This window comes from Muscardinus avellanarius (genome assembly GCF_963383645.1).
Source record: "Muscardinus avellanarius genome assembly, chromosome: 2".
Taxonomy (NCBI): domain Eukaryota; kingdom Metazoa; phylum Chordata; class Mammalia; order Rodentia; family Gliridae; genus Muscardinus; species Muscardinus avellanarius.
In genome coordinates this window covers 170,104,227-170,131,253 of record NC_137787.1, presented here as the reverse complement: position 1 = coordinate 170,131,253, position 27,027 = coordinate 170,104,227, and the positions used below count along the sequence as shown (strand labels likewise).

Here is a 27,027-nt window from a genome sequence, read left to right as displayed (position 1 = left end):
ATCACCCCTGAGAAACTGTTCCCGAGATGCCAAGAGGATCCTGAGCTCTAGACCATGACTTTCTTTAAAGAAACATCAGCCTGCAAAAGTCCAAGAACATTAGCCTCTTGGGCAAAAGGTGGAATTCTATTTCTACCTTTATCATGTCATATTTACCCCAGGAAAACAAACACTAAATTTCCCAGCACTTTCTTAGATCACTCTTTGGTATACTAACGGTAAACTTTGAAAATTTTTATCTTTTATAAGTGAAATACTTTATTTTGGAAAAGCAACAAATACAGATTTAAGATAATGAGTTTACCAGAATGGTCTTTTAGTTCTCTTCCCAAAGTTACTTTGCTTTCTAGAAGATGAGCTACAAATTCTCCATTTTTATCTGGCTGTTAAACCCTAGGGCCAACGGAGTAAATAATAAAACTTGCTGCCTACGTTTTTATACCAATAAAACAAGTTTAAGATCCAAATGACCATATTCTGAGAAAATTGGGATAGTGCCTAAGAATTAGAAGATAAGGAAGACACAGAACACAAAATAAAGAACTAACTATACGGACACACAGAAGTGTTATTGACACCATTCACTTTCTCATTTTTTCTACATTTACTGTGCATTTATTTTGTATGAGACACAGAAACAGATGAATTAGTCACAATTCTTGTTCTTAATGAATAACAAGTGATTCTTCAAGAATGAGATTTTTTAAGCAAGAAAAAATCTAGTTAATAATATAGAAACGTTTTCAGAAGGAAGCTCTTTGTAAAGCAGTTAAAGAGGGGCATCCAGATGTAGTCATCCTGTTCATTAATAATCTGATGAACACTGATATTTGAACTCGATGTAATAAAGCTTTGCTAATAATAGAAAAAAAATTACTGATTAGCTTTCATCTTTAACTGAAACCACCATATAGTTAGACTAAACGAAAACAGGTGGTCATCTTCATCATACTTGAAAAAAATCTGATTTAGAGTCCATTAAATATATGATGGGTTAGATATTCAAAACACTAATTGAGGTTGTTTTTTTTTAGCTAAAGAATAAAAGACAGGGAGGAGTTTTAATAAACACTCTCACACTGCATACAGAATACCCCGTGGAAGATGGCAAGTAAACATTAGCCTCTTCTCCCAAATAGAATATAAAGGACAAAGAGCTCAAGACATAGAGGGAAGCATCCCACAATTATATTGGATCAGAAGAATTATCCTGCAAAAGTCTATTCTTATCTCAGAAATAAGTAACTCTGGGTTTGCCCATGTTAAATACAAGGACAAAGCCACCTCTCTGAAAGTGTTAGCAGGGAAGGCGGCCTTGTGTGCCCACAGCCTGGAGGGCTGTGGTGCTGGTCCTTGAGTATGCAAAGACAGGAGAGAGGACCCCATGGACAAGTCCGGGTGCATTTACATCAATAACCAGGTGGCCTTGGGAACACCACAGATCCTAGGAGAGTTCTCTTTCACTGGAACACTAGTATTTTTTTTTTAAAGATTTTTCCTTTAAAAACTCTACTTTCAAATGAAAATCTTATTCAGACTGCCTTCTCCCCAAAACCAATATAGAAAAAAGGGTTGAGTGATTGTGGTGGGAGGGTCAGGGCTGCAGAGCCTCCCTTTGTGGCCTCTCCCTTGTGGCAGCCCCTTAGGCAGCACTATGGAACAGGAGGATCTTGCATTAGATCCCTGAGACTCCGCATATGTGACCATGGCTATAATTATGGTCAAATGCAAACTATTCAACAGTGATTGAGGGTGGGATCTCTGCTTCCTTATTTCTCTCTACCAAGTATATGCCAAGTGAGTATTCTCTAAAGGATCAGAGCTTCAGAAGATAATGGGAGAATTGCCTTTTGAACTGAATGGAACAGAAATATAAATCATTGGGAAAATCTAGATTTTTTCATGACTAATAAATGAACTACTTAAGTGGTTTTAGCTGGCCACACCAGAAAAGACAAAATATAATTATCTACCAACATCTCGGCACTAAAATAAAACAACTTCCTCCAAATTAGGTTCACAATTTGAACAGATGTGTATATTGAAATCTGAGATTGACTCGCTAACTGTCAGGCTGGTGTAGCAGAAAGATAAAGCTTTAAAAAATAAATAAATAAATGTAAACCAGCAGTGGTGGCACACGCCTAATCTCACTACTTGAGAAGTTGAGACAGGAGGATGACAGGCCTGAGGACAGCCTCAGCAGTGCAATAAGATAGAACCTATATCAAACCAAAATATAGAAAGGGCTGGCGTTTAACTCAGAGATAGAATGCCCCTGGGTTCAATTCCCAGTAGAGAGGTAGAAGGAGAGGGAGAGGGAGAGGGAGAGGGAGAGGGAGAGGGAGAGGGAGAGGGAGAGGGAGAGGGAGAAGACATATTCAGTTGGAAGAATAAGATTTATTTTCCCCTAGATCTGATGAATGAATATTTTCAGAACACAAGTGAAAATTAATGAAAACCATGGTCAACCCTACATACTATGAAGCCAAACACTATTCTCATCCAACTTTTTCAGTTAGACAAATGTGCTGAGTTAAGGGAAGCCTACTTGTATGATATAGTTAATACTAAAAAGTAGATTTGGATTGTAAAGTCAGCAACAACAGGAAACACGCAATCTTTGAACTGGTGTTCACATGGTTTAATGTCTTTCAGGCAATTAGTAGAAAAAGAACATTGCTATAGCTCGGATTAGGAATGTTCCCCAAAGGCACCGTTGGAGGTGGTGGGCCCATCAGGAGGCAGGGCCTCACAGGAGGAAGAGAGGTCCTGGAGGCACAGGGTGCTCTTGAAGGTGGTATCACCTCACCTCGCCTGCCTTTCCTCTCTTGGCTTTTTGTTGGCTGTACGGTGAGTGGCTTTGATCTACTCTGTGCACCACGCCATGACAAGCCCAAAGCAACCCATCTAAGCAACCATGACCTGAAACCTCTGCAGACACAAGCCAAAATAAATCTTTCCTCCTTTGAAGTTGTTTATTTATGGCAGGTACCTATCACATTGACACACACACAGAAGGTAAGCAGCCCTTACACATCACGGCCCTGTACGGATGCCTAAGCGACTTTCCCTTCCCAGAGAATCTTCTACTAAGTCTTTGTCTCCATTCACCAGGCTGTTCACCATTCCCAAGAGGCAGATGGCATTTCTACCCCTAATGCTGCAGAAAACCCCACCCAGCTCCGCTTCTACTCATGGAGTCCGTCTTCAGTCTTCCCCCTACCAGGCACTGTGACACTCCACTTCTAAGCGACTCCTCCAAGTCGCTCATTGTCCCCGAGCTCTCCCTTGCCTTTTCCCCAGCCCCATCTCCCTGGCCACTTCTCAGTGTCTTCAGGGTGCCCATTTTGTTCTCATTTTCTTGTTCCCCCAGCCTTTCTGACTACTTGTCTGCCTGAGTAACTGCATTAACTGCCATGATTCAACCACTAAATCCCAAATCTACAAAATTAAATTCATTATCTTTTTCCCCGGACCTGCTCTCCCACTTCTTGTTTTCCACCCCTCGGCAAGCTGCATCAAGGCCCAACAGCTGCCCAAGTTAGAAACACTGGATTCTTCCGAGGCCCCTTTCTGCCTTGTGTACCTAACAACTACCCCCAAATGCCACACTATGGTCTCCACCCTGAGACTCTACCACTCATCTCTGCATTTAATAAAGTGCTATTAAGTTCACGTAAATCCATTTTAGGTCACCCCACCCTTCCTGCCCTCCCTCAGGTTACCATCTTAGTCCAGGCCCAACACCCCTCCTCTCCTGGGCTCACCCCAACTGCCTCGCCTACCTCCAGCCCTCCTTTTTATCTGACGTCTCTACAGTTACCAGAACTCCAGCTACAGGACATGCTGTTATTATATCACACCCCATTTTAAAACCACTAGTAGCTCCTCCCTGCCCACTTGGTAGATTTTAAACTCTGCATTTCAGAAATAGATTTTGCTCTGGTTTAAATTTCAATAAATATATACCACCTTTTCTCAAAACGATTTCAAGAATAATTTTATCTTTATAGGCCACAAAATAGCTCAATTCCTATTGGCTCTAAAATTCTAAAAATATACCAACGTTAAAAAAAGTCAACATTTGTCTTAATACATATGGCAGGCCTCAACTTTGAGCATGTCATAAAAAAAATAAGGTCAAAGAAATTGTAGCTGTGGCCCAAGCATTCACCACCCCGGGGCAAGTCACATAAATTTCAAATCTCAAATACTTCACTGGCAAAAATGAGGATAATACCACCTACTAAGAAGATTATTGACAGGATTAAATAAAACATTTAAAACATACCAAGGCACAGGCTTGGTGCCTAGTAATTATTTCCTTTTTTCCATGGGAACAATATTAAAACATGACATATATATTGGTGAAGTAGTTTCCAGATGAACTAAAAATCCTATTTAACTCTTCCATACTTAGCTCTAAAGCCAAGAATTCTCAGTTAGCACTCAACAACTACTTATAGCTCCAGATACTGAGCATAAAGAGAAAGGCAGGCCCACTTCTTGCCCTCGCAGAGTCTACTGAAAGTGACAGATGAAGTGCATGGCATGAAGCGAGGACGAGCCTAGCACTGGCGGGCTTGGCATCGGGAGACAGACGTGCCCGGGACTTATTCTCTCCTGCCCTATGTATCATCCTCCTTTTCAGTGCTGCTTTTCAAACTCTGGGGCACACACACAGTGGAATTTTACCCAATTATAAAGAAGAACAAAACTACGTCACTTGCAAGAAAACGGACAAAACTAGAGAACATGAGGCTTAAGTGAGTTCAGCAGCCAGTCTCAGAAATTCAAGGGTCCTACGTTTTCACTCATATGTGGAAGCTAGAAAGAAAAGAAGAAACATAAGGTGCTTGAGATCAATGAAGAGAGAGACCTGTAGAATAGTGGAAGGGATTGCAGGAGGGAAGGAGGGCTGGGAAGGAGGGGAACTGAGAAAAGAAACAGTTTAAATAATGCTACCCCTGCCGGGCATGATGGCGTATACTTGTAATCCCAGTACTTGGGAGACTGACACAGGAGGATCACAGGTTCCAAGCCAGCCTCAGCAACTTTGCTAGGCTCTCAGCAACTTAGTAAGATCATGTTTCCAAGTTAAAAAAAAATTTTTAAAGCCGTGCGTAGTGGCACACACTTGTAACTCCAGCATTTGGGAGGCTGAGACAGGAGGATGGCAGTTCTTGGACAGCCTCAGCTACTTAGTGAGGCCTTTACAACTCAGTGAGACCCTGTTTCAAAATAAAGAATAAAAAATAGGGCTGGGCGTGCAGCTCAGAAGTAGAATACCCCTGAATTCCATCCCCAGTACTGCAAAAAAAAATTAAAAAACTAAAAAATTAAAAAATAGGTATGGAGGTATTGCTCAGAGGTAGAATGCCCCTAGGTTCCATCCTCAATTTTTAAAAAATCAGGCTAGGGGTGTATCTTGGAGGTAGAATGCCTCTGGGTACTCCTAATCCCCAGTACTATTACTACTAACAATAATAATAATTAATAATAATAATGTCATGACAATATATGAAGGTATCACTGCCAATCTCAATAACACTGACAGGAAGGGAGAGAGAGAGAGTGGAGTGGGGTCTAGAGGGAAACACACTGAGCGCTGTGTGCACGTATGTCTATATAACTGTAAACCTCATTATGATGTATAATTATGATGCACTAATAGCATAAAAAATTTACAATTTTTTTAAAGAACTAGTAATTCTTACTTTAAAAAAGCCTGGGTGGGGCAGCGGTTCTGGAAAGTGGATTTGCATGGGATTTGAAAGAAGAGCACCCCGAAAAGGACAGAAAACAGAAACCAGTAGGTGAGAGCATTTGACGGAAAGTCACAAAAGCTGTAGCTGAAGACCGGGGCTCCGCTCCCTCCTCTCCTTGGGTCACCCCAGAACTTCCCTGGCAGCTAGCTGCTGGCAAGGGAGGCAGGGGGAAGGGATCAAAACCCAAAAGAGGAGAGCCAAGAGAAGAGAGGGAACGGATCCTGGCCCAGTAATGGGGAGGGACAGGAGATTCCTCTGGACACATTGTAAACGAGGCCACGTTAAGCTTTCTCCATTATGCTTTTCCTTCCTTATTGCATAAACCACATTATTACCATAGTTCTATGATGGGCTCCTAACAAGTCTCAGCCTGTAGCCTTCTTTCCCTTAAATAATTTCTTGTAACATCACAGACCTTAGAATCCAAAACACAAGCCTTAATCTTAAAATTCCCACACTAGCCAGGCATGGTGGCACACGCTTGTAATCCCCGCACTTGGGAGGCAGAGACAGGAGGATCGCGCAGGTTCGAAGCCAGCTCCATGTGCTGGCTTAAGAGACCCTGTTTCCAAATAAAAAAATATTTTAAAATGGGTCTTGGAGCGTAACCTGGAGGTAGAAGGGTTTCCAGGAACCCCAGTACCACAAAACAACAACAACAACAATAAAAAATTCCCACACTAGAGAACTACAAGAACTCCCAGTTACCTCCTGGATGGAATTCCTATTTTGTCCAGGCAATTCAAAGACCCTGAATGCAATTCAAGTCAGTATTAATTGCCAACCACATGTAAAGACTGTGGGAGGTATAAAAAGTTATTCGTGAAGAAGGAACACATAAATACATGGAACAATGAGGAATTGAATGAGTATAATTTTCAAAAATGCATAGTTCAATTTTCCAACTAGGGGAATATGACATCTTGATTCATGAAGAAAGACGTCCCCCTGGGCTTTGAAGGAATAAGAGGGCCTCCAATGGCAGAGAGGGCTGAAGTCAACATTTTCAAATAGGGTAATAACAAGGATATATGCATATTATTTATATATATATATATTTTTTTTTAACTATGTATATACAAATGTCCAAAAAATCATCCAAGCATATGATGTGCCCAAGAAAAACACCAGCTTTGCTTATGTAGCTGAATTATCTCGCTTTTCCCATGACACTGAATGATTTGGGGAGTTTTGGGTCAGATTGCCTGGTTCAAATCCTAACTCCACCATCTAGTACCCTCTTTGGCCTTGAACAAGTAACAGGACCATTCTATGTCTCAATTTTCACAACTGTTAAACAGGGAAAATGATGGTGCTGATATTAAAGGGTTGCTCTAAAGATTAGCTATGGTCACACTTTGAGAGGAATCTAGATGGCCTGGTAAGCACCTGGTAAACATTAGAATATTAAGGCACAACAAATGGAATTTGGGGACGGTCATGACGGATATGGGTGCTTCCTTGAGTGCCCTGAACTTCATTCAACAGACCATGTAGCACCACTAGAAGTTTTGTAGCTGAGAAATTACCAAATCCAGCCTGGCATCAGAACAATTTAATCTAATACTAGTCTTGTATAAAATGCATACACACCTGGAACTACTTGTCAAAGCATACCCATTGATAAGCAAAGGCCCTAGATGTGATGGCAGTAGTCAACATGGGAGACTGTAAAGAAAGAAATTCAAGGGACATTACCAGCAAAAGTGTAAGGCAGGAAAGAGAAAGAAGAATGAAGAAATGTTCTCACAAAGCTTCAAGACATCTGTATGTCCAGCCGTGCACTAGTTTTGATTCTTCTGTTCTCTGAACGCATAGTTACAGTGTTTAAAGGACAGTGTGAAAGAGTGATGTGCAATGCCTTTCACATATTGCTCAACAGCTGTCTTATGCATTCATTTCCTGCCTCTCAAGTCAGTAAACTCCATAAGCTACTTTCCTAATGGAAGGAAGGAAGGAAGGAAGGAAGGAAGGAAGGAAGGAAGGAAGGCTGGCTGGCTGAGACTCTCCCCAAGCATCAGTTAGATAAATCATATAAAGTATATGAATGTTTAGAACTACACCGGATCCAAAGGTTAAATTTTTCCTGGCACAATACCATTTCAGGTTTGGTGACAAAAGAGCATAAATCCATGTCTACTGAAACTTGAAAGACTGCCAAGTTTATTGAGATTCTCTCAACCAAGGTAGCCTGGGACATACCCTTAATCCATGGGTGCAGCTTGTCAGCTGCCATGGGAGGGAGGTCCCGTCACCTAGCAAACAACACATTAATCAGGCTGTTTTGTTGAATCTGCTGTTTGAAAAGTAATCAAAGATCTTGGCCTGTAATTTTCTTTCTTGCAGTATCTTTATTCAGTTTTGGTATTAAGGTGATAATGACTTTGTAGAATGAATTTGGAAGCGTTTCAATATTCCACTGCTTTCTATTTCATGGAATAATTTGAGAAGCATTGGTTTTTGTTCATATAGAATTCAACTGGGAATCTGTCTGGTCCTGGACTTTTCCCCTTCCTGGAAATCTCTTTATTGCTATTTCAATATCTTGGCTTACTACTGGTCAGTTTAGGCTTTCCATATCATCTTGTTCAATTTAGGTAGGTTGTATGTATCTAGAAAACTATCGATTTCTTCTAGGTTTTCCAGTTTATTGGTATATACATTTTCAAAATCGTTTCTAATGGTCCTCTGGATTTCCACACTCTCTTGGTGATATCTCCTTTTTCATCTATTGCTTTCATAATTCCAGTCAATTCTCTTTTTCTTTTGGTAGGTTAGCAAAGGGTTTATCAATTTTTTTTAAAAAAAAACAAGCTTTTTGTTTTACTGATTGTATTGTTTATTCTCTTATTTCATTGATTTCTGCTCTGATTTTATTATTTTCTCCCTTCTACTGGCTTTGGGGTTAGTTTGTTCCTATTTTTCAAGGGCCCTAAGATGCATAATTAGGTTATTTGGAGTCTTTGTTTTCTTATGTGGATACACAGTGCTATAAATTTTAGCCAACTGGTCTTTGATAAAGGTACCAAAAACATATACTGAATAAAGACAAGCCTTTTAAAAAATGGTGGTGGGAAAACTTATCCATATGTAAAAGAATTAAACTAGATGCCTATGTAAAACTCTGCAGAAAAATCAACTCAGAATGGATCAAAGGCCTAGAAATTAGACCAGACACTTTGAAATTATTAGAAGAGGGCTGGACAAATACTTCAATATTTAGGAACTGGAACAGACTCCCTTAATAAGATTCCAAAAGGTCAGAAAATAAAAATGAGAATCAACAAATAGCTTGGCATTAAATTAAGAAGCTCCTGTGCATGCAAGAGAAACAAAGTGTCTGAAGAGAGAACATCTTTGCCAGCCACTCCTCTGACAGCAGACTAATATCTAGAATAAACAGTGAACCTTAAAAACTCAACACTAAAAAAAAATCAAGTAAGTCAATGTCAAAAAATAAACTGAATAGATATGTTAAAAGAAAAACTACAGACGACCAACAAATATATGAAAAAAACCAACATGATTGGCAATAGGGAAAATGCAAAACAAAACTACAGAGAGCTGGGCGTGATGGCGCTCGCTTGTAATCCCAGCATTTGGGAGGCTGAGATAGGAGGATCGTGGTTCGAAGATAGCCTCAGTTACTATTTGGTGAGGCCCTTTATAACTCAAAGAGACCCTGTTTCAAAATAATGAATAAAAAGTAGAAGGCCAGGCGTGGTGGCTTATGCCTGTAATCCCAGCATTTGGGAGGTGGAGACTGGAGAATCGCGGTTTACGGACAGCCTCAGCTACTTAGTGAGACTTTTTGCAATTCAGTGAGACCTGGTTTCAAAAAATAAGAAAAAGGCTAAAAATATAGGGCTGGGGGTGTATCTCGGAGATAGAATGCCCCTGGGTTCCATACCCAGTACCACACACACACACAAAAAAAAGAATAAAAAATAGGGCTGAGGGTGTAGCTTGGAAGTAGAATGCCCCTGGGTTCCATCCCCAGTACTGGAAAAAAAAAACTACACTGAGATGTCATCTAACTCCAATTGCAATGAAAATCATCAAGAATACAAACAAAGCCAAACACAGTGGCGCACACTTGTGATCCCAGTATCTGGGGAGACAGGAGCATCGCAGTTCACAGACAGCCGCAGCTACTTAGGCCCTCGACAACTTAGTGAGACCCTGTTTCAAAATAAAGAATAAAAAATAGGTCTAGGGGTGTAGCTTAGAGGTAAAATGTCCCTAGGTTTCCTGGGTTTCATCCCCAGCATCACAAAAATTTAAAAAAAAAGAATACAAACAGTAATAAATGCTAATGAGGATATGCAAAAACAGGAACTCTTATACACGGTTGGTGAAACTGTAAATTAATTCAGCCGCTATGGAGATCGATACGGAGGTTTCTCAAAATACTGGAACGGAGCCACCATATGACCCAGCTATACCACTCCTGGATATCTTTCCACAGGAACTGAAACCAGATTACAATGATACATGCACAGCCACGTTTATAACAGCACAATTCATAACAGCCAAATTATGGAGCTAGCCTTAGGTGTCCATCAACAGATGAGCAGATTACAAAACCATGGTATATATACACAATGGAATTTCACTCATCCATAAAGAACTGTGACCTTTGCAAGAAAATAGAGCTAGAGCATATTATGCTGAAAGAGATGATTAGTCAGTTTCAGAAAGTAAAGGGTTGTATGTTTCTCTCATATGTGAAAGCTAGAGCGCAATTGGGAAAGGAAAGGACTTTAGGTAAATAAGCAGAGATACCAAGAGAAGAGCGGCAGAGGACTTGGGGAGGGAGATGGGGAGGGGAAAAGGAGACTCGATAAAGGAAGCAACTCAAATAATGCTAAGTCCATATAGAGAGGTATTAATACCGATCTCAGTAATATGTTCAGGGGTGGAGAGGATTCTGAGGGAAACACACCACGTGCTATGAACATGTATGTTTCTATCACTCAGGACCTCATTTTGACATATAATTCCAATGCACCGATAAACGTATATTGAAAAGATAATGATCCTAAATGTAACACTGTGTTGTAAGATTAAAGATAGGACAAATGCTTGTCTCCTTTGGACGGAGAGTTTCTAAAAGGAATAAATGACACTAATCTTAAAAAAAAAAAGTAAGTGGAGGCAAACATACAAGGCCATGAAACAAGAGACATCTAGCTTCTACTTTTATAATGCTCTCCTGTACTTTATACTCCCCGAGGCTAACACAGGCTGCTGTTCTCATCCATTGAAACCCAAGATACTAATTATATATTTCAATTTCTTTAAAAATAACAAAATAATTTACAAATTTACAAAATTTTAAAAATTCACAAAATTTAAAAATTACAAATTTATAAAATTGTTTTTAGATAAGTTTGTAAATAAGCATGGGAAAAAAACTACCTAAATGTTAACAATGGTGGAATTACCAAAGACTTTTATTCTTTATACTTTCTTGCACTTTCAATGTTCTCAGACACATAGTATCTTATAATCAGAATTTTTAAAAGTTTAAGCTTTTAAATCTTTTAAAGCCTATATAATAAAAATATAACACTACTAACTCATCCCAAGTTATATACTTGGTCTTTTGCCTTAGAAAAACAAAATTTTCAGTAAAGAGAGTTCTAGACAAGGCCAAAAAAACACAAAAGCTCCTCCATGTTAGGGGTTCTTAACAACTCTCAAATTACTTACCAAGGGTTTCTCTGAAAAAGAAAAACTTTCTGTTTGTTAGACAAAGACTTTTAGTATGTTTTACATGTAGGCTAAGGGAATACTTATTACATAATAATTCTCTTAAAAGTCACCAATCAAGATTTTAAATAGAAAAAAAATTACAAAGCCCCTATTCTTTGCCTGATGGTATATTTTGTTTGGACTCCAAATGTTAAGGATCACAATTGTCATATTGTAACTAACCCCAATATTCCCCTAGAGACATTAGATGGCCGCAGTGGCACACACCCCTAACCCCAGCTACTCAGGAGGCAGACTCAAGAGGATGGCAAGTTCAAGGCCAGCCTGAGCAACTTAGGGAGACTTCTGCTCAAAGTAAAAAATAAAGGGCAGAGATAGAGCACCACTGAGCTCAATCCGCATTAGAAGGAGGAAGGGAGGGAAAGAACTAACCAAAATTTTCAGACATTCTAAAGTAGAAATATAAATTAGTATTAAAATCCACTAGGAGGTATAGATAATAGAGAACAAAATGTGTGTCCCTAGAGGCCAGCCTCTACTATATCAATTTTTTGTGGCTATTATACATTAGATCTAAAACCTTACAGATGACTCCTACACCTTAAGCTGGTGAAATGTGGAGTTGAGAAAAAAACACCAGGAAAACTCCAAGGAGATTGGTCCACTAAGTTCACACACACACACACACACACACACACACACACACACACACACACCATGAGAGATATCTGGATCTATAAACTCAAATCTGAGTGTGTTTGGAAGAGACCCACTTCTTTCACGATCTGTCAAAAAGTAAACCAGAATATGATGTCCTGCATTACCAGCCCAGGCTCTGACAGCTACAAGCGTGGTTTCCAGATTTAAATCCGTAGGTGTCAGAGCTACCCGGATAAAGAACATTCCCAAACTCACCTGTGACCGTGAAGCCTCTCTCTGTGGCGAGTGTCTCACTTCTTCAGATTCAGACATTGAATCGAGGCCGGACACTGAAGACAGGGCAGCGTGAGAAGTGGCAGCCTGGTCCTGGGAGAGAGATGAGAAGGTGGAGGTAGGCGAGGGGGACCGCACCACGCCCTCGCCCGCAGCTGCCTCTGTCTTCTTGCTGGATGAGCTCGAAACAAGCTGGGTGGTGTCCTGCTTTGGGGCAGGGGCGCTGACAGCATTACTTTGGTTTCTCTTCCAGCTTCCAACATCTCCATTATACTTCCAACCATCATCCATCTAAACAGGAAACATCGTTTAAACTTGATATTCTGTTAGCTTTATTGTCTATTTAAAGAATGTATTTTAAAACTCCAAAAGTAACATATACCTCCCACAGCAAATATTGCTAAAAGCTTGGAGTGTGTTCTTTTGGACCAACAAATACAGTTACCTAAGAAGGAATTGTTTTAATAAAAGATTATGTACAGACTTTTGAAAATTGCTCAGTTTGTTTTCAGAATAAGGCCAACATTAGAACTCTAGAGTCTTAACTGTTGAAATCACCATAGAGTGAATACCAATGCTTTCATTTTCTTTATTACTTATTTGTTTATTTTTATTTTTTGGCAGTACTGGGGGTGGGACCCAGAGGCATTCCACCTCTGAGCTACACCCCTAGCCCTATTTTTCGGTTCTTTATTTTGAAACAGGGTTTCACTGAGTTGCAGAAGGCCTCACGAAGTAGCTGAGGCTGTCATCCTACTGCGATCCTCATAGGAGTCTCAGTCTCCAAAATACTATTTATTTATTTATTTATTTATTGCAGAACTGAGAATTGAACCCAGAGGCATTCTACCTCAGAGATACACTCCAGTCCTATTTTTTATTCTTTATTTTGAAACAAGGTCTCACTAAGTTGCAGAGGATTTAAGTAGCTAAGGCTGTCTGCAAACCTGCGATCCCCCTGTCTCAGCCTTCCAAGTACTGGGATTACAAGTGTGCACCACCACACCTGGCGTGTGTGTGTGTGTGTGTGTGTGTGTGTGTGTGTGTGTGTGTATACCCACACATATATGCATGTTACTGGGGATTGAACTAAGGGGTATTCTATCACTGAGCTACACCTCCAGCCCTTTTTATATATTGAAACAAGGTCTTGCTAAATTACTGAATACTGGCCTCAAAACTACCATCCTTCTTTCTCAGATTCCCCCAAGTACCGAGATTACAGGTGTGTACCACTGCACCCAGCCAATGTATTCATCTTAAGTACACTTAAAATGTTTATAGTTTTCTGTCACTTTCACAGAAGAATATTGCAACCAATTCCCAAATGTTTTATAACAGGAATTTTTATTTTATAGTCCAAATTCCTTCATAATAAATGGCTTTGTTGTACGTAATATGTAGTATTTGATATATAAAAGAAATTTCTAAAAATTATAGCCATGTACTCACAACATAGTAGTCTGCCTGTCGCTCCGCCTCTTCACCAACACTAGGCATGTTCAGCATTCTAAGTCCTTGTCCCTCTGATGAGTGAAAGCTGGAAGCCCGTTCTTGCTCTGGAGGCTCAGCAAGCTTCCCCGGGCTTTCTCAGCCATTTTAACTCACTCTCCTTCGAATTCACCATTCACTCTCTACATACATTTTTCTAATGTCTAGAAATATTTTACATCCTAGAAATCATAAATGTTTACCTGTAACACATTTTGATAATGCTTTTCTTGACTATCAATTGTCTTAACTATGTTAATGGTGTCTATCATATCAGTTTACTTTTATGCTGCCAAATTCGCCTATACTTCCCTTAATAGAATGGTCAGGGGATTCCTGGCTACTTTAGACAGGCTTCCCTCACCTCAAACATGCTAAGTTATATTTTTTTTTCTCTATTTTCAGATTGTGCATTGGTTGAACAGGAATTGGAAAATTAATGTTAAGATTGTACTACTTCCTTTCACATACTGCAGATCATCACTGAGGTAGCAGGACAAATGCTGCAATATTCTTTATTCTTTAAAATTCTAACAGAAATGCATGTGTTTAAATAAGCTATTTTAGTACTTGTGTGCAGACAGGCATGATGGCACACGCCTGTGATCCCTACACTTTGATGGCTGAGTCAGTACCACAAATAATAATAATTGTGTGCAAGCAAAGGAAGTTCTAAAGTGGGATATGGAGATAAAGCTGAAATTTTTATGTAAACCCCTGAAAATATTTAAGTGAAGCCATAGTAAACTGCAGTTTTACAGGTTAAAAAATAAAAGAGCTGACTACTCACAACTGCATGTTGCTTAACCTACTATTTACAAAAGCTATATTTAAAAAAGTGACACTAAAAAATAATGCAATGCTGTAGAACTTAATGTGTTTCATTCTTAATGTATCAGCCCTATTTTCACTGGATTTAATCAATCCTGTAACATTGCGATTTATAAAAATCAAATTTCCAATGAATCTCAATTTGCATAAAGTGGAATTGCTTTATATATTATGTACATTTTGTACACCATGAATCTGTAGCTTACTTTTGCCCTTTGGAACAGACCACATGAACTGGGAGCATTTTTACCGTGTAGGATCTGGGGAGTGATGAGATTCCCCTTGACTGAGCGCCAAAAGGTCTCGGTGTGACCACAGATGTTAACCTGGCTGTATCAGTTTTCTGGTAACTTCTGGGAAGAGAAGCTGACACTGGATCCGACTCTATTTGCATACTCAGGGACCGCTGCTGAGAAGACAAAGAGGCTGGGCGTCTTTCTTCAGTGGGGTGTAGTTCTTCTGCTCGGCTTTTAGAAGGAAGTTGAATTTCATCCGCAGCATCATCCTGTCTTCCTGTAGAAGTCGTAGAGTCTTCTTTGGTAGGATGCAGTGCCGTCTTCTCCTCCTCCCTTCTCTCACTCTGGTGACTGGCTTCTGATGGAGTCAGAGGAGCAGCTGGTTCTTCATCACTCAGTACATCATCAGAAGAATACAACCTCCTCCGAGACGTAGCTGCAGACTTTTGATTCCGGGATTCCCTACATGGAGAGCACACACCACTTTAATCATCGATGGATAAAAAAGAGACCACTGACTAAGCAAAATAAACAACAAACCACTAACAGTGTGATGATATATATAATTTTAATGCCACAATTTTAAAAGTCATCAGAATTTGCCTTTACTTTTTAATCTAAGAGGCTCTCAAGCTAGGCGTGGTAGCTCACGCTTATAATCCCAGTACTTGGGAGACTGAGACAGAAGGATCACATGTTTGAAGCCAGCCTCAGCGATTCAGCAAGGCTCTCAGTAACCCTAGATGTGAGGCCTGGCCAGAGGAGCTGGAGAACAAAGAACTCTAGCAGTGGTAGGAAAGTGGCCCTAATCATTTCCATTCCCTCAAGCCCATAAACCTTCCTGTCTTGGCCCCCTGTCAAGACCACCAATGGGGAAAAGCCATGACTGAGTAGCTATCTCTCCCTCTTATACCCCATAAAAGGCCCCTAGTCTGTAAGACAGGGACCCCTGACTCTCATGGACTCTCTCTCCCAGTCAGGAGCCTCCTCTCAGATTATTTATCCCAAAATAAATCTATTCCTGCTGTTGAGCTGTGCACTCCTTGTCTCAATATTTACCAACATATGATATTTACCAACAAAGATCTTGTTTTGAAACAAAAACTAAAATAGGACTGGGGGTATTGCTCAGGGGTAGAATAACCCTGAGTTTAATCCCCAGTACCACACAAAAATAAAGAGGCTCTCTAATACTTCACAGGAATATCAATTTTTATCATAATGAGATTTTTAATAACAAAATAAAATTTAACAAGGTATGGATTATTTGCAAAATTTTATACACAAGTTTGTTAGTTTTCCAACATTAAAACATTACATATAAATCACTGACAACCAGTTCAAATCCTCCAAAGATAGAGACTCCTAAATAGCATTGTGAGTTTATTTCTATATAAAATTTATGACATATTAGAGAAAAACAGACTTTGACGAAGATCTAGGCAGTATGGAGTTTCATGAAGCTTTCTAGAACTTCCATTGACAATTATTACAATAAAAAGTCATTATTCATGTTTATAGAGTTGATGAAACGTCCCCATCTTCTATTTAGTAAGGAGTAACTACCTCTCAGGCTGTTTGCATTTAAATGAATGAAACTCGGTTTATTCTTGGCTTTTCCCTCACAAAGGGCCTTTGTCTAATTTCCCCTAACAGCATATTTCCTCTCTGACATTATTCCTAAAGCATATTTGCCTTCTCCCTGACCTATAAAAATCCTAAGGTTTCACATAGCAACTGCTTTACAGAACAGTTTGAATTTGACCTTTATCCTGCTATGATGCAAAGCAAAAGTATAAATAACCCCATATTTATACTTATATAGACTTCCTTTAAAATATACTTGCGTCTCACCACTAATAAAAAAGAACTTTGTTATATTTTACACAATTTAAATAAGTAAAAGCAGATTTGCCCATTCCATTTCTCAATTCATGTTAAAAGGGGAAAAAGTAGTGGATTTTCTGCTCCAAAGACAGCCAGTGCTTTCGTGTGTGTGTGTGTGTGTGTGTGTGTGTGTGTGTGTGTGTGAAATACTGCCTTGCTGAGCACTCATTTCATCTGCTAATCCACATTACTAAGCTTTGTTTTCTCGCTGCAGAACAAAAGTCCGGCTGTTCCAGTGCATGCATGATTCCGGTTCAAAACGCGTTGCACACACATCATGCCACCCTCACGGGGGCAGCTCCACGCACGCGGCGCATTCAGCCTCAGTACCTGTCCTGTAGCATTTCCTTAAAGGTCTTGGAGCTTCTCTCGGACTTCTCAAGTGCCTGCTTTTCAATTTCTTCCCTCTCTTCTTTTTTCTTCTGCAGATCAGAAGTGTAACTTTTCCGACGATCTTTCCATTTTGCAAGGTCCTGACAGAAAATCACATCCACACGGTCATACCTGGATCTCCCCGCACCCTTGCAGCGGTGAGAGCACCAGAGTATCCCGTTACATCACTGAAGCCACCCACTCCCATTGGTACCAAGGTGCCCTAATTTTGCTTTTTATAGCCAGCGTTCCTGTACCAAGCCTTTATCTCATGTGTCTGTCTGAAAAAACTGACCTAATAAGATAGATCCTATTTTTGCTTTCCCAGAAAGTATATCTTCATTGCTCATTTTACAAAGAATGCTAAATGCTTTGTAATTAGGTGCCAGGTTAGACAGACCAGGAAGTATTTCAAAGTCATTTTTATTTCACTCCCCAAAGCCTGGCTGTTATGTAAAAGGCCATGCTCACTAGTATGAGAAACAGACATGGGATTGTACCAGGTGAGCGCAGGTGCATGGCCAACATTCTCCTCTAAATAACAGGAGCTCCATCCCTGTGATCACACAGATAAGCAAGATGGGGATCCCCTCGAGAACGCTCAGTCTGGAAAGGAGAGATGTAAATAAAGTCCAGTGTGAGCTTAATAGGATTGCTTGGCGGAGGGGGGACTTAAGAAAGGGCTCCATTCCATCCCCACAAGGGAAGTCTGCAAAGGCTTTACTAATACATGATTTAAATGACTATAAACCCCACAGAGGTCAGGGCAATATGAAAGATAATGCAAAAATAAGCCAATACTTCTTTTCTGCAGCCCCCAAAATGTGAATTCTAGCCTCTCTGGGTGATCCCAGCACAATCAACCTAATTTATTACCTGTAGTAACCTAGGCTTGCTCTTATGCCCAAGGGTTTAAGACATTTTGAAAGGTACAGACCTTTCCATGTCCCCAAAACTGAGATATGCCATGCTAAGGATTGCAAGAGGATTCCAGTACAAACAGAAGCACATCCAAAGACTCGGACCAAACAGAACCTCACCCCAAAGAAATTTGATTTATGGTTTTTGGGAGCAGACAAGACCAGTCCTGCCTTTAAAAAAAAATAAAAGACTAAAACAAATATGAACCACTTCCAGAAAAAACAAAAGCAGTATGCATTTACTCCCAGATGGTAATGGCATGAACTTCCCTCTGACCAAACCTCAGTACTTATTTTCACACCAAAAATTTTGCCATGCATTTTTGCAAAGTGACATTGAATATCTGTTCCTTGGCAGTTAATCTGCATTTTCAATAGAACAGACACTAGAATTTGGCAATGTAGCCAAGACAGGGTTTCATGATCACCACAAAGACTTTAATTCCTTTGAAAAGTAAGCTTCACTATGTCCAGCCTTTTGTCTATACTACCAGTCAGCTGTCTTGCCAACATGTTTTCCTTGGGTTTGGTATGCATAGCTTATTTATTTCAGTTCTTATATTCCTTTGATTTGTAATAATTATTCAAAAAGAGCTATGTTTCCTTCTTTAGGATCAAAACTAAAGATTAAGTCTACATTCCTAGAGATATCTGGATATGACAGCTCTGTTTAAACATCTCTGCTGTAATATCTCATTTTAATTTATATTAGATAATGACTTTTTCAGCCAAAATATGACTCCTGGTTATATCTTTCCCAATCTCTTCAATTAACTTTAGAAACCCTTTTCATCTCTCCCTGCTATCATCAAGATCTGTGCAATACCTTGATCTTCCATCCCACCCTTGAGCAAAGTCTATTTAAAGCAAACATACTTAACAATCATACCCCAACTCAGTTACCAAACCAAGTAAACAAGTCCACTATGCTGCAAAAAATCAGCTGTACTTTTTAAGAACTCACAGAGAATATTAGAAGATAAACCCTTTAAATATTTTTCACAGTGGCCTTTAAAATATGCAGCATTAATTGGCCAAAAAAGTTTAAAGCTTTTTAGGCACATTTTCTACAAAACTGAAAATTGTAATAGCAAGGGAAATTGTCTATTGGGTATATTGACTTTAAGAAAAGCAAAGGCCACCAAATACACTTTTCCTTCTCCCAATTTAAGAATACTCACATCCTGCCATTTCTGATCTTGCTCTTTTAATTGCGATTTTATTTTCTGCATCTCCTCATATCGCAGCTGACGCAAGTTTTGAACGTCCTCTGCACTGACGTCGCTCATGGACTTACTCCTACAACAAAAACACCCAGGGTCACCAAGGTTCACATGACTGCCCGTAGGTTTGAAAAGAAAGTTGGGCTTAGATTCGGAAATTCCACCTAAATTTCTTCTGTCCTACCTAGACGCTTTTACTGATAACATCAGAGAAATAGCACTGCAGAGATAAATGGTGTTTTTTCCAAAACGCAGAAACAAGAGCCTAGCCACTCAACTTGGGTGCAAATTTTTTCACAAAATGGCAAAATTAACCCTGTATGAGTGTGAAAAAAAATGATCCAGTGTTCATAGCTAGAGGATTCTATACATAAATGGATTCCTTTAGCAAAAAATAATTGGTCGCTAGAATCATCTGTGTTTATTTTTCTATCTCCTCTTAAGCTAGTACAGTTTGGCTGCATTTTCTGGGTACTTACTAAATAATTTAGTGATTACCTGATATTTACTCCTCAAGTTCAATACCATGAACAAATGTGTGGCTGCTTCTCACAGATTCCTTAAGATCTACCCCACCACCGCTCTAGACCTGTTCTCAAAGGACAGGGAGTTTCCAATGGCCTGTTAGAACCACCTCAGTTGCCCTCTCTTGGTTAAGGCAGTATTGTGTATTTAACATGCAACACCTGCAAGTGTCTGTGCTGAGGCTTAGCTCTGGAAGAGCTCAGAAAAGAAACCGATGAACAGAGTTGTGTTGTGTATATGGACATCAGAGGAGGGGATCAAGGAAGGCCTCCCAGAAAGAAAGAGGTCAGGTCTAAGTAGTGAAAAACAAACAGAAGTGGCAGAGAGTGTTTAAAGGTGTGTTGCCCCAAATTCACCTTCCTACAGATCTTTCCTATTGCACTTTACATGTATTTTATCACAACTAAATACACTTCTAGTAATTTGAGTAACTCGACCTCACCCTTCTTGGGTACCTAACCTTTGTCTTCCCCATGATTCTACCATCATGATTCCTTCATAACATGCTTGCTCTTAGCTTGCTCAGGAATTCAATCATAACTTCCATGCAAATGACTCTCAGTTCTACAGCTTAGGACCTGCCCTTCCTTGAATCTTTTCCAGCTGCTCTTGGAATAAATACTTCTGCATAGATATCCCCTAGGCACCTCAACTATAAAAGGACCAGTAGAAATAATACCTAGAAAAGATTTTGTAGACTGTATCTCTCCAAACACATGCTTATTGTTGAGATAGCCCAACTCAAGCCTGCTTTTCCTCTTGCAGTGGTTAATGGTGGTGCCTGCCCCCGCATCATCTATATTTGAAGCCCGAGAACCATTTTTCGCTTTTGTTTCTCCCTTTTCCTCACTCTCACTTACTTATCAAGCCTTCTCATTCAGTGTCTCTTTCTTTCCATCTCTATTGCCAACACCTTAGATCAGAGAACAATCTACCCTTACCTGGACTTCCAAACGAGCTGCTTAAATTGTTGCCCAAAGGTCTTTCCTCAAATGCACCCTTCAACTCGAAGGCCCTTCACGACTACATGTACCTCCTGGCAGAGCACACAGAATCCCTGCTAGACTAAACTCTGGATTCATTACACAACTATTTATTTGTTCTCCACTTGAAAGTATCTCAGACTAAAACTGTCAGACTTAAAAACATGATTGACCACTCACTCCACAGCCTGATCATCTCCCATTTTCCCCTCTCAGTAAAAGCCAATTCCTTCCTTCCAGGCTGTAGGTCAACAATCTTAAAGATGTCTCAGATCGCTCTTTCTCTCCCACTGGGGCCATCACTAGTTCTTGCCAATCTCCAAGGACACACCCACTTTTCACCTCCTCCACTGTTACCACCCTGATTCCAGACACTGTGTCTTTCACCCAGAGAATCGCAATGATGTCCCAGCCCATCCATGTATTAGCAACACAGCAGCCAGAGAAATCTTTTCAAATTGCACCCAGGTCATGGTATACACCCTCAGCGCCCACCTGCTCCTTCCCATCTCACTCCAGGTAAAGCAGGTAAAGCAGGTCTTCCACGACCTACAAAGTCTGGTATCATCTGGTCCCTGCCTCCCTCTCTGCGTTCATCTACCCCCTGCCCCTCACCCACTCTCCTCCTGCCAGCAGGCCTCCTGGCTCATAATCAACCTCTGGCCTTCCAATCTGCCTGAAACATTCCTCACCCAAATAACCATGCGGCTTCTCTCTCACTTCTAATCATCTGCGTACACGTAACTCTGTGTGTCCTCCCTGACCACCCCTCGAGATACAGTAAACGTTCCTCTCCCTGGCTCAGCCTCTCCCTACCATCTTTCCTTCCTTACATTTACTGCCACCTGAGATATATTTACTTATTTAACACCTGCTTTTCTCTGTGAGGTTATAAAGCAGGAACTGTGATTTGTTTGCTGGAATACATACCATTGTACCTAAAATGAAGGCCAGCCCACAGGCAAGTGCTCCATTCATGTGTTAAACTGCCCCCCCCCCCAAGTGGTGGTACACACCTGTAATCCCCTTGGGAGGCTGAGATAGGTTTAAGGCCAGCCTCTGTAACCTAGTGAGACTCTGTTTTGAAAATAAACAATAAAAGCTGGGTGTGGTGGCTCACGCTTCTAATCCCAGCACTCGGGAGGCTGAGACAGGAGGATCTCACAGGTTGGAAGCCAGCCTCAGCTACTTAGTGAGGCTCTCAGCAACTTAGTGAGACCCTGTTTCCAAATAAAGTAAAAAATAGATCTGGGAGTATGGCCCGAAGGCAGAAAAGCCCCTGGGTTCACCCCCAGTATCACAAAAAAATTATTAAAAAAAATAAACAAAAAAAAGTTTACAAAGGGCTGGGGTATAGCTCAGAAATATAGTGTCTCTGGGTTTAATCCCCAGTTCCACTAAAAACTTGTATTAAATTAATAATATTATAGCTAAAGCACCATAACAGTTATGAGAAGAAGAAACTGGCTACTTTTGATAAGAGTCAGGAAGACTTTAAGTGTTAGAATATCACCTAGGTAACATAATGCTCTAATGCTTTTCTCTAGGTAACATAATGCTCTAATGCTTTTCTCTCTGTCGCAGTACTTAACACTGGGTTCCAGGGTACTCGGTATGTGCGTACGAGCATACTTAGCTCATCTTCCCCAAAGTCCTGAAAAACACATTCACCGGATGCACTCATCCACTAGATAAGAATGAGGCAAGTTCCATCATAATTCATCGAGCAAACTTTACTAAATTTGAAATGCTTCTAATTCTTTGAGAAAAAATACTGCTTTCAAAACTTTTATAAAGTTATACAGATTTTCAAAAGGATGAAGAAATTACACATAGAATATATGAGGAGACAAATGAAAATATATGAGCCAGGCATGGTGGCACATGCCTATAATCCCAGTGCTTGGCAGGCTGAGACAAGAGGATTGTAGGTTTGAAGACAGTCTCAGCAATGTAGAGAGACTTTCAGCAACCTAGGAAAATCCTGTTCACAACAAAAAATAAAAAGGGTTGAGAGCATAGCACGGAGGTAAAATGCCTGGATAGATAGATGGATGGATGGATGGATGGATGGATGGATGGATGGATGGAAGGAATCTCTACCTCACTAGATATGACTATCTGTAAATCTGTGAAAATTTGGGAATATAAATTTCCTTCAGATATTAATATAAAGAAGAAAAGAAGGAGGCTATTTGATGTAACATGACAATAGCCTAAGAGATGGAAGAAATGTTCAGAACGAATGCAAGAGGAGAATCTGGACCCCAACACGTGGTTACATAAACTACAGAACATAGAAATTCTAGGTCTTTCAACAATAATTTTTTAGTGGCAGGAAGACAGCACCATCTACACAGCCGCTGCCTGTCACTTGCACCCTCCTCCACTACAAAGCATTAGCATGCATCTTCCTATAAAGTGTGCTCATAGCGAGTAAGACGGCACCCCCACCCCGTGCACCTCAGCTCTGAGCAGGGCCTGGCACCCAGGGGCCCCTCAACATGAGCAAGGTGACCAGCCACAGGCTAGTGTAGATAAGTTCCCGGGAAGGCAGGCAGGGGAGCTTCATTTGCTCCGAGAGGTATATAAAATTACCCACATAAACCCAGGCACACTACTCAGCAGGCTGCAGAGGCACCCGAGTGGGACAAGAGGTGGGCTCCGGGCCCAGCTGAAGCAGCAGCGTTCCCCGCCCATCCCACACATCAGCTCACATGTGAGCCTCCATTTCTTAACTGCTATTTGGTGAAGATGACTGCTACGATAACCTGATAGGGCCACTGATTACATTTTTAAAAATCATGTGTGCGCTATGTACCAGTTCTTATTAGAGCAAATATGACTGGGATCTCCCAAAAGCTAACTCTTCAAGTCACTACAAATTAAAGAGGGCACCCCAGAACACACTGATAAAATCTTTGAGAGTGCTGGAGCCTCTCCGCCAGATCTCAAAGACTTCTTTCCTTCCTTATCAGCATTAGCAACATAATTATTAAACTCCCACAGGCTCAGTGTGGGCCAGCAATGCTACCAAACCGTCTGCATGGATTATCTCATGAGGCAAAGCCTTAGTCCGGTTCTACCACTGTGAGTCTACATCCTTGGGAAAGCCAAAGCCATGATCATCGTTTCTCTTTCACCCTGTCTCTGAGATGCAGACAACACCTACCTGTCTACCTAGCAGCATTGAGATAAGCACCAGAGATAGTGTCGGGAAAAGGGTTTGGGAAAACTATGAAGCACTACACATGTCTAGTGTGTTTGCTGAAAAAAGGACAATTTCTTGGTAAATCTCATCATAATTCTCATATAATTTATCTGCCTCATATAAACATATTTTCTTGCTTGTTAAGGCTGCAGTTTACAACTGAATTTGAATTTTTTCCAAAGAAATAATAGGTTTAACATCTCGCTTTTTCAACTGAACAGAAAATATATATATAAAATACACACACATATATATGCATTTTCTTCAAAATATATATACATATTCTGTTCATATATACATGTCATATATGTGTGTGTATATATATATATATGTATATATATGACATTTCAGGGGAAGACAATAAGAGAAGGAAAGTTTAAGCAAGAAGGTATTGATCATAAAACAAAGCACGAGTCTTCACCTACTTTTTTGATAGCCTACGATGTTCCTGGCATTTTTTGGCTAATGTTATGTTATTTTAGAACCAATTTTAGAAAACTTAAGAGAGGGATATCTAAGGAGTGAGAAGGCAAAATGAACTAACAGGAGGCAAATTTTCTTAAATAAAAAATTACTAGTAGTCTAACATACTAAACAAATTCCAAAGTACTCAGTTAAAGGATCCCCAGATTTCAGAGAGAACTATGAATACGCTTATTTATGTACCTCTAAACATATTTCTTCTGGGCATTACAGAAGTTTAGTAAAGAGCAATCAAAGCTAAAACCGGTACAAGGCTTTGAAATAACCATAGAAGAAGGCAACATAATATTTTCCATTCATAGATTTATCATCTAAAAGATGCTCTCCACCACACAGCACTGATACACGAGTCAGAAAATTACTTGCTACAAGGTGCTGTCCCCTGTGTACAGAGGAACATTTAGCAGCCTCCCTGGCTACAACGGCGCTAAATTCTAGCAGCAAGCACAACAGAACATGTAGTGTTGTGACCATAAAAGGTGTCTCCCAACACTAACAGATGTCCCCTGGGGTAGAAAAATTCCCAGAAAGCAACCCCCAAGAACTTTGTTTCCCCTTCCTTTCTGCTGTCTTATGTCTTGATAATTCTGTAGAATCTTTCCACTAGAATCCATTCATGAATTATAGATGTCTTAACTGTCATTGATCACAACTTCAATTTGAATTGGTGTTCATTTCCTGTTGATACTGGAAGCAGGCTCAATGGGTTAGTCACATCACAAGATTATTTCTATATATCTTTATGCTAAGTTATCTATTGTTAATAGCTTTTTCCAGAAGGCAACATAACCAATTTTGCAGATTTCATAGAACCATGCAGACACAAATGCATGCAACAAAAAAAAGCACACGTAAGATGTGACAGCCACAGACAAAGCATCTTACTAAAAATAAACTGACAGGTGTTAAATGACAAATAGAAAGCCAGTCACTAGGCTGGGATGTGACTTAGTGGTACAACATATGCTTAGCAAGCACAAGACTCTGGGCTTAATCCCCAACACACACACACACACACACACACACACACACACACACACACACTCACGCCATAGTGTAGTAGCCTAATAACTCAAAAAATATTGCACATTTTGCTTTAAAATGGTCCTGACCACAAAGAAAGCATTCATGTTTAGTCAACTATTGTTTAATTATAAGATACTGGGTAAAAATGCTTTTCTAGGTAAGGATGTCAAGCTTGATAATATACATGATGGTCAGAGAATGATCACCCAGCATAAATGTGAAATGTGTTGATAAAAAGCCCACATGTAAGCCAATTTGAATATATATATATATATATATATATATATATATATATATATATATATATATTTAGGTACTGGGGTTCCTGGAAGCCCTTCTATCTCTAGGCTACACTCCCAGACCTATTTTTATATTTTTTATTTGGAAACAGGGTCTCTTAAGCCAGCGCGGCTGGCTCCGAACCAGCGCGATCCTCCTGTCTCCGCCTCCCAAGTACGGGGATTACAAGTGTGCACCACCACGCTCGGCGAATTTATATTTTTTCTTTGAAGATCAGTTTTAAGGAAAGCACCACTAACTGATGGAATATGGTGTTGGGGGGATTTTTATAATAGATTTGATTTCAACTGGTCTAAAACACACTTGAGTTTTCTAGAGACACTTTACTTTCTATTATTTGGCAAGCCATGCATTATTCATTAGTCTCAATTTACAGATTATCTTGCTTTATTTGTGTGGTTACCTTGGCACCAAACTGCACAGGGAATGGGGCAAAAGAAATATTGTCTTATCCAAACAACTACTTTGGTATTGTCCAGAGAAAGCATTTGTGGCTGCTGGCTATATTTCAGGAAAAAAAATTCTTAGGGTTTTTGTTTTGTTTGTTTTTGTTTTTGTTTCTTGGTGGTACTTGGAATAGAACCCTTCTATACCTCCAGGCAACACTTCCAGACCAATTTTTTAAATATATTTGGAAACAGGGTCTCTTAAACCAGTGAGGCTGGCTTTGAACTAGTGCAATCTTCCTGTCTCCGCCTCCCAAGTATGGAGATTACAAGCATGCGCCACCATGCCTGGCAAAATCCTTAGGGATTTTTTGTTTGTGTATTTTTGGTTCTGGGGATTAATCTCAGGGCCTCATACATGCTGGACACACATTCTGCCACTGAGCTCTACCTTGAGCCAAAGTCTGTCTTTTCTTTTCCTTTATTTATTTATTTATTAATTTTTTTAGTATTAGGGGTGGAATCCAGGGGCATTCTCCCTCCGAGCTACACCCCTGACCTATTTTTTATTCTTTATTTTGAAACAGGGTCTCACTGAGTTGCAAAGGGCCTAAGTAGCTAAGGCTGTCCAGGAACCGCAATCCTCCTGTCTCAGTCTCCCAAATGCTGGGATTACAAGCATGCAACTGGCTTTAAGGTTTGTCTCTTAAATACAAAAAAAAACCCTTCAC

General features: G+C 40.1%; 1 protein-coding gene across 2 annotated transcripts in view; it reads right to left on the bottom strand.

The window, feature by feature from the left end:
• LMO7 (LIM domain 7) overlaps positions 1 to 27,027 on the bottom strand; it is a gene marked incomplete at its 3' end in the record, with an annotated part of 65,010 nt that overhangs the window by 31,091 nt on the left and 6,892 nt on the right. For both annotated transcript variants that reach the window (XM_080688949.1, XM_080688948.1), the window contains exons 5-8: positions 19,341 to 19,458; positions 17,198 to 17,340; positions 14,995 to 15,442; positions 12,405 to 12,713 (exon numbers count right to left, since the gene is read on the bottom strand). In XM_080688949.1, coding sequence (XP_080545075.1) covers positions 12,405 to 12,713; positions 14,995 to 15,442; positions 17,198 to 17,340; positions 19,341 to 19,458 — 1,018 coding nt within the window. The remainder of the gene's footprint in view (positions 1 to 12,404; positions 12,714 to 14,994; positions 15,443 to 17,197; positions 17,341 to 19,340; positions 19,459 to 27,027) is intronic.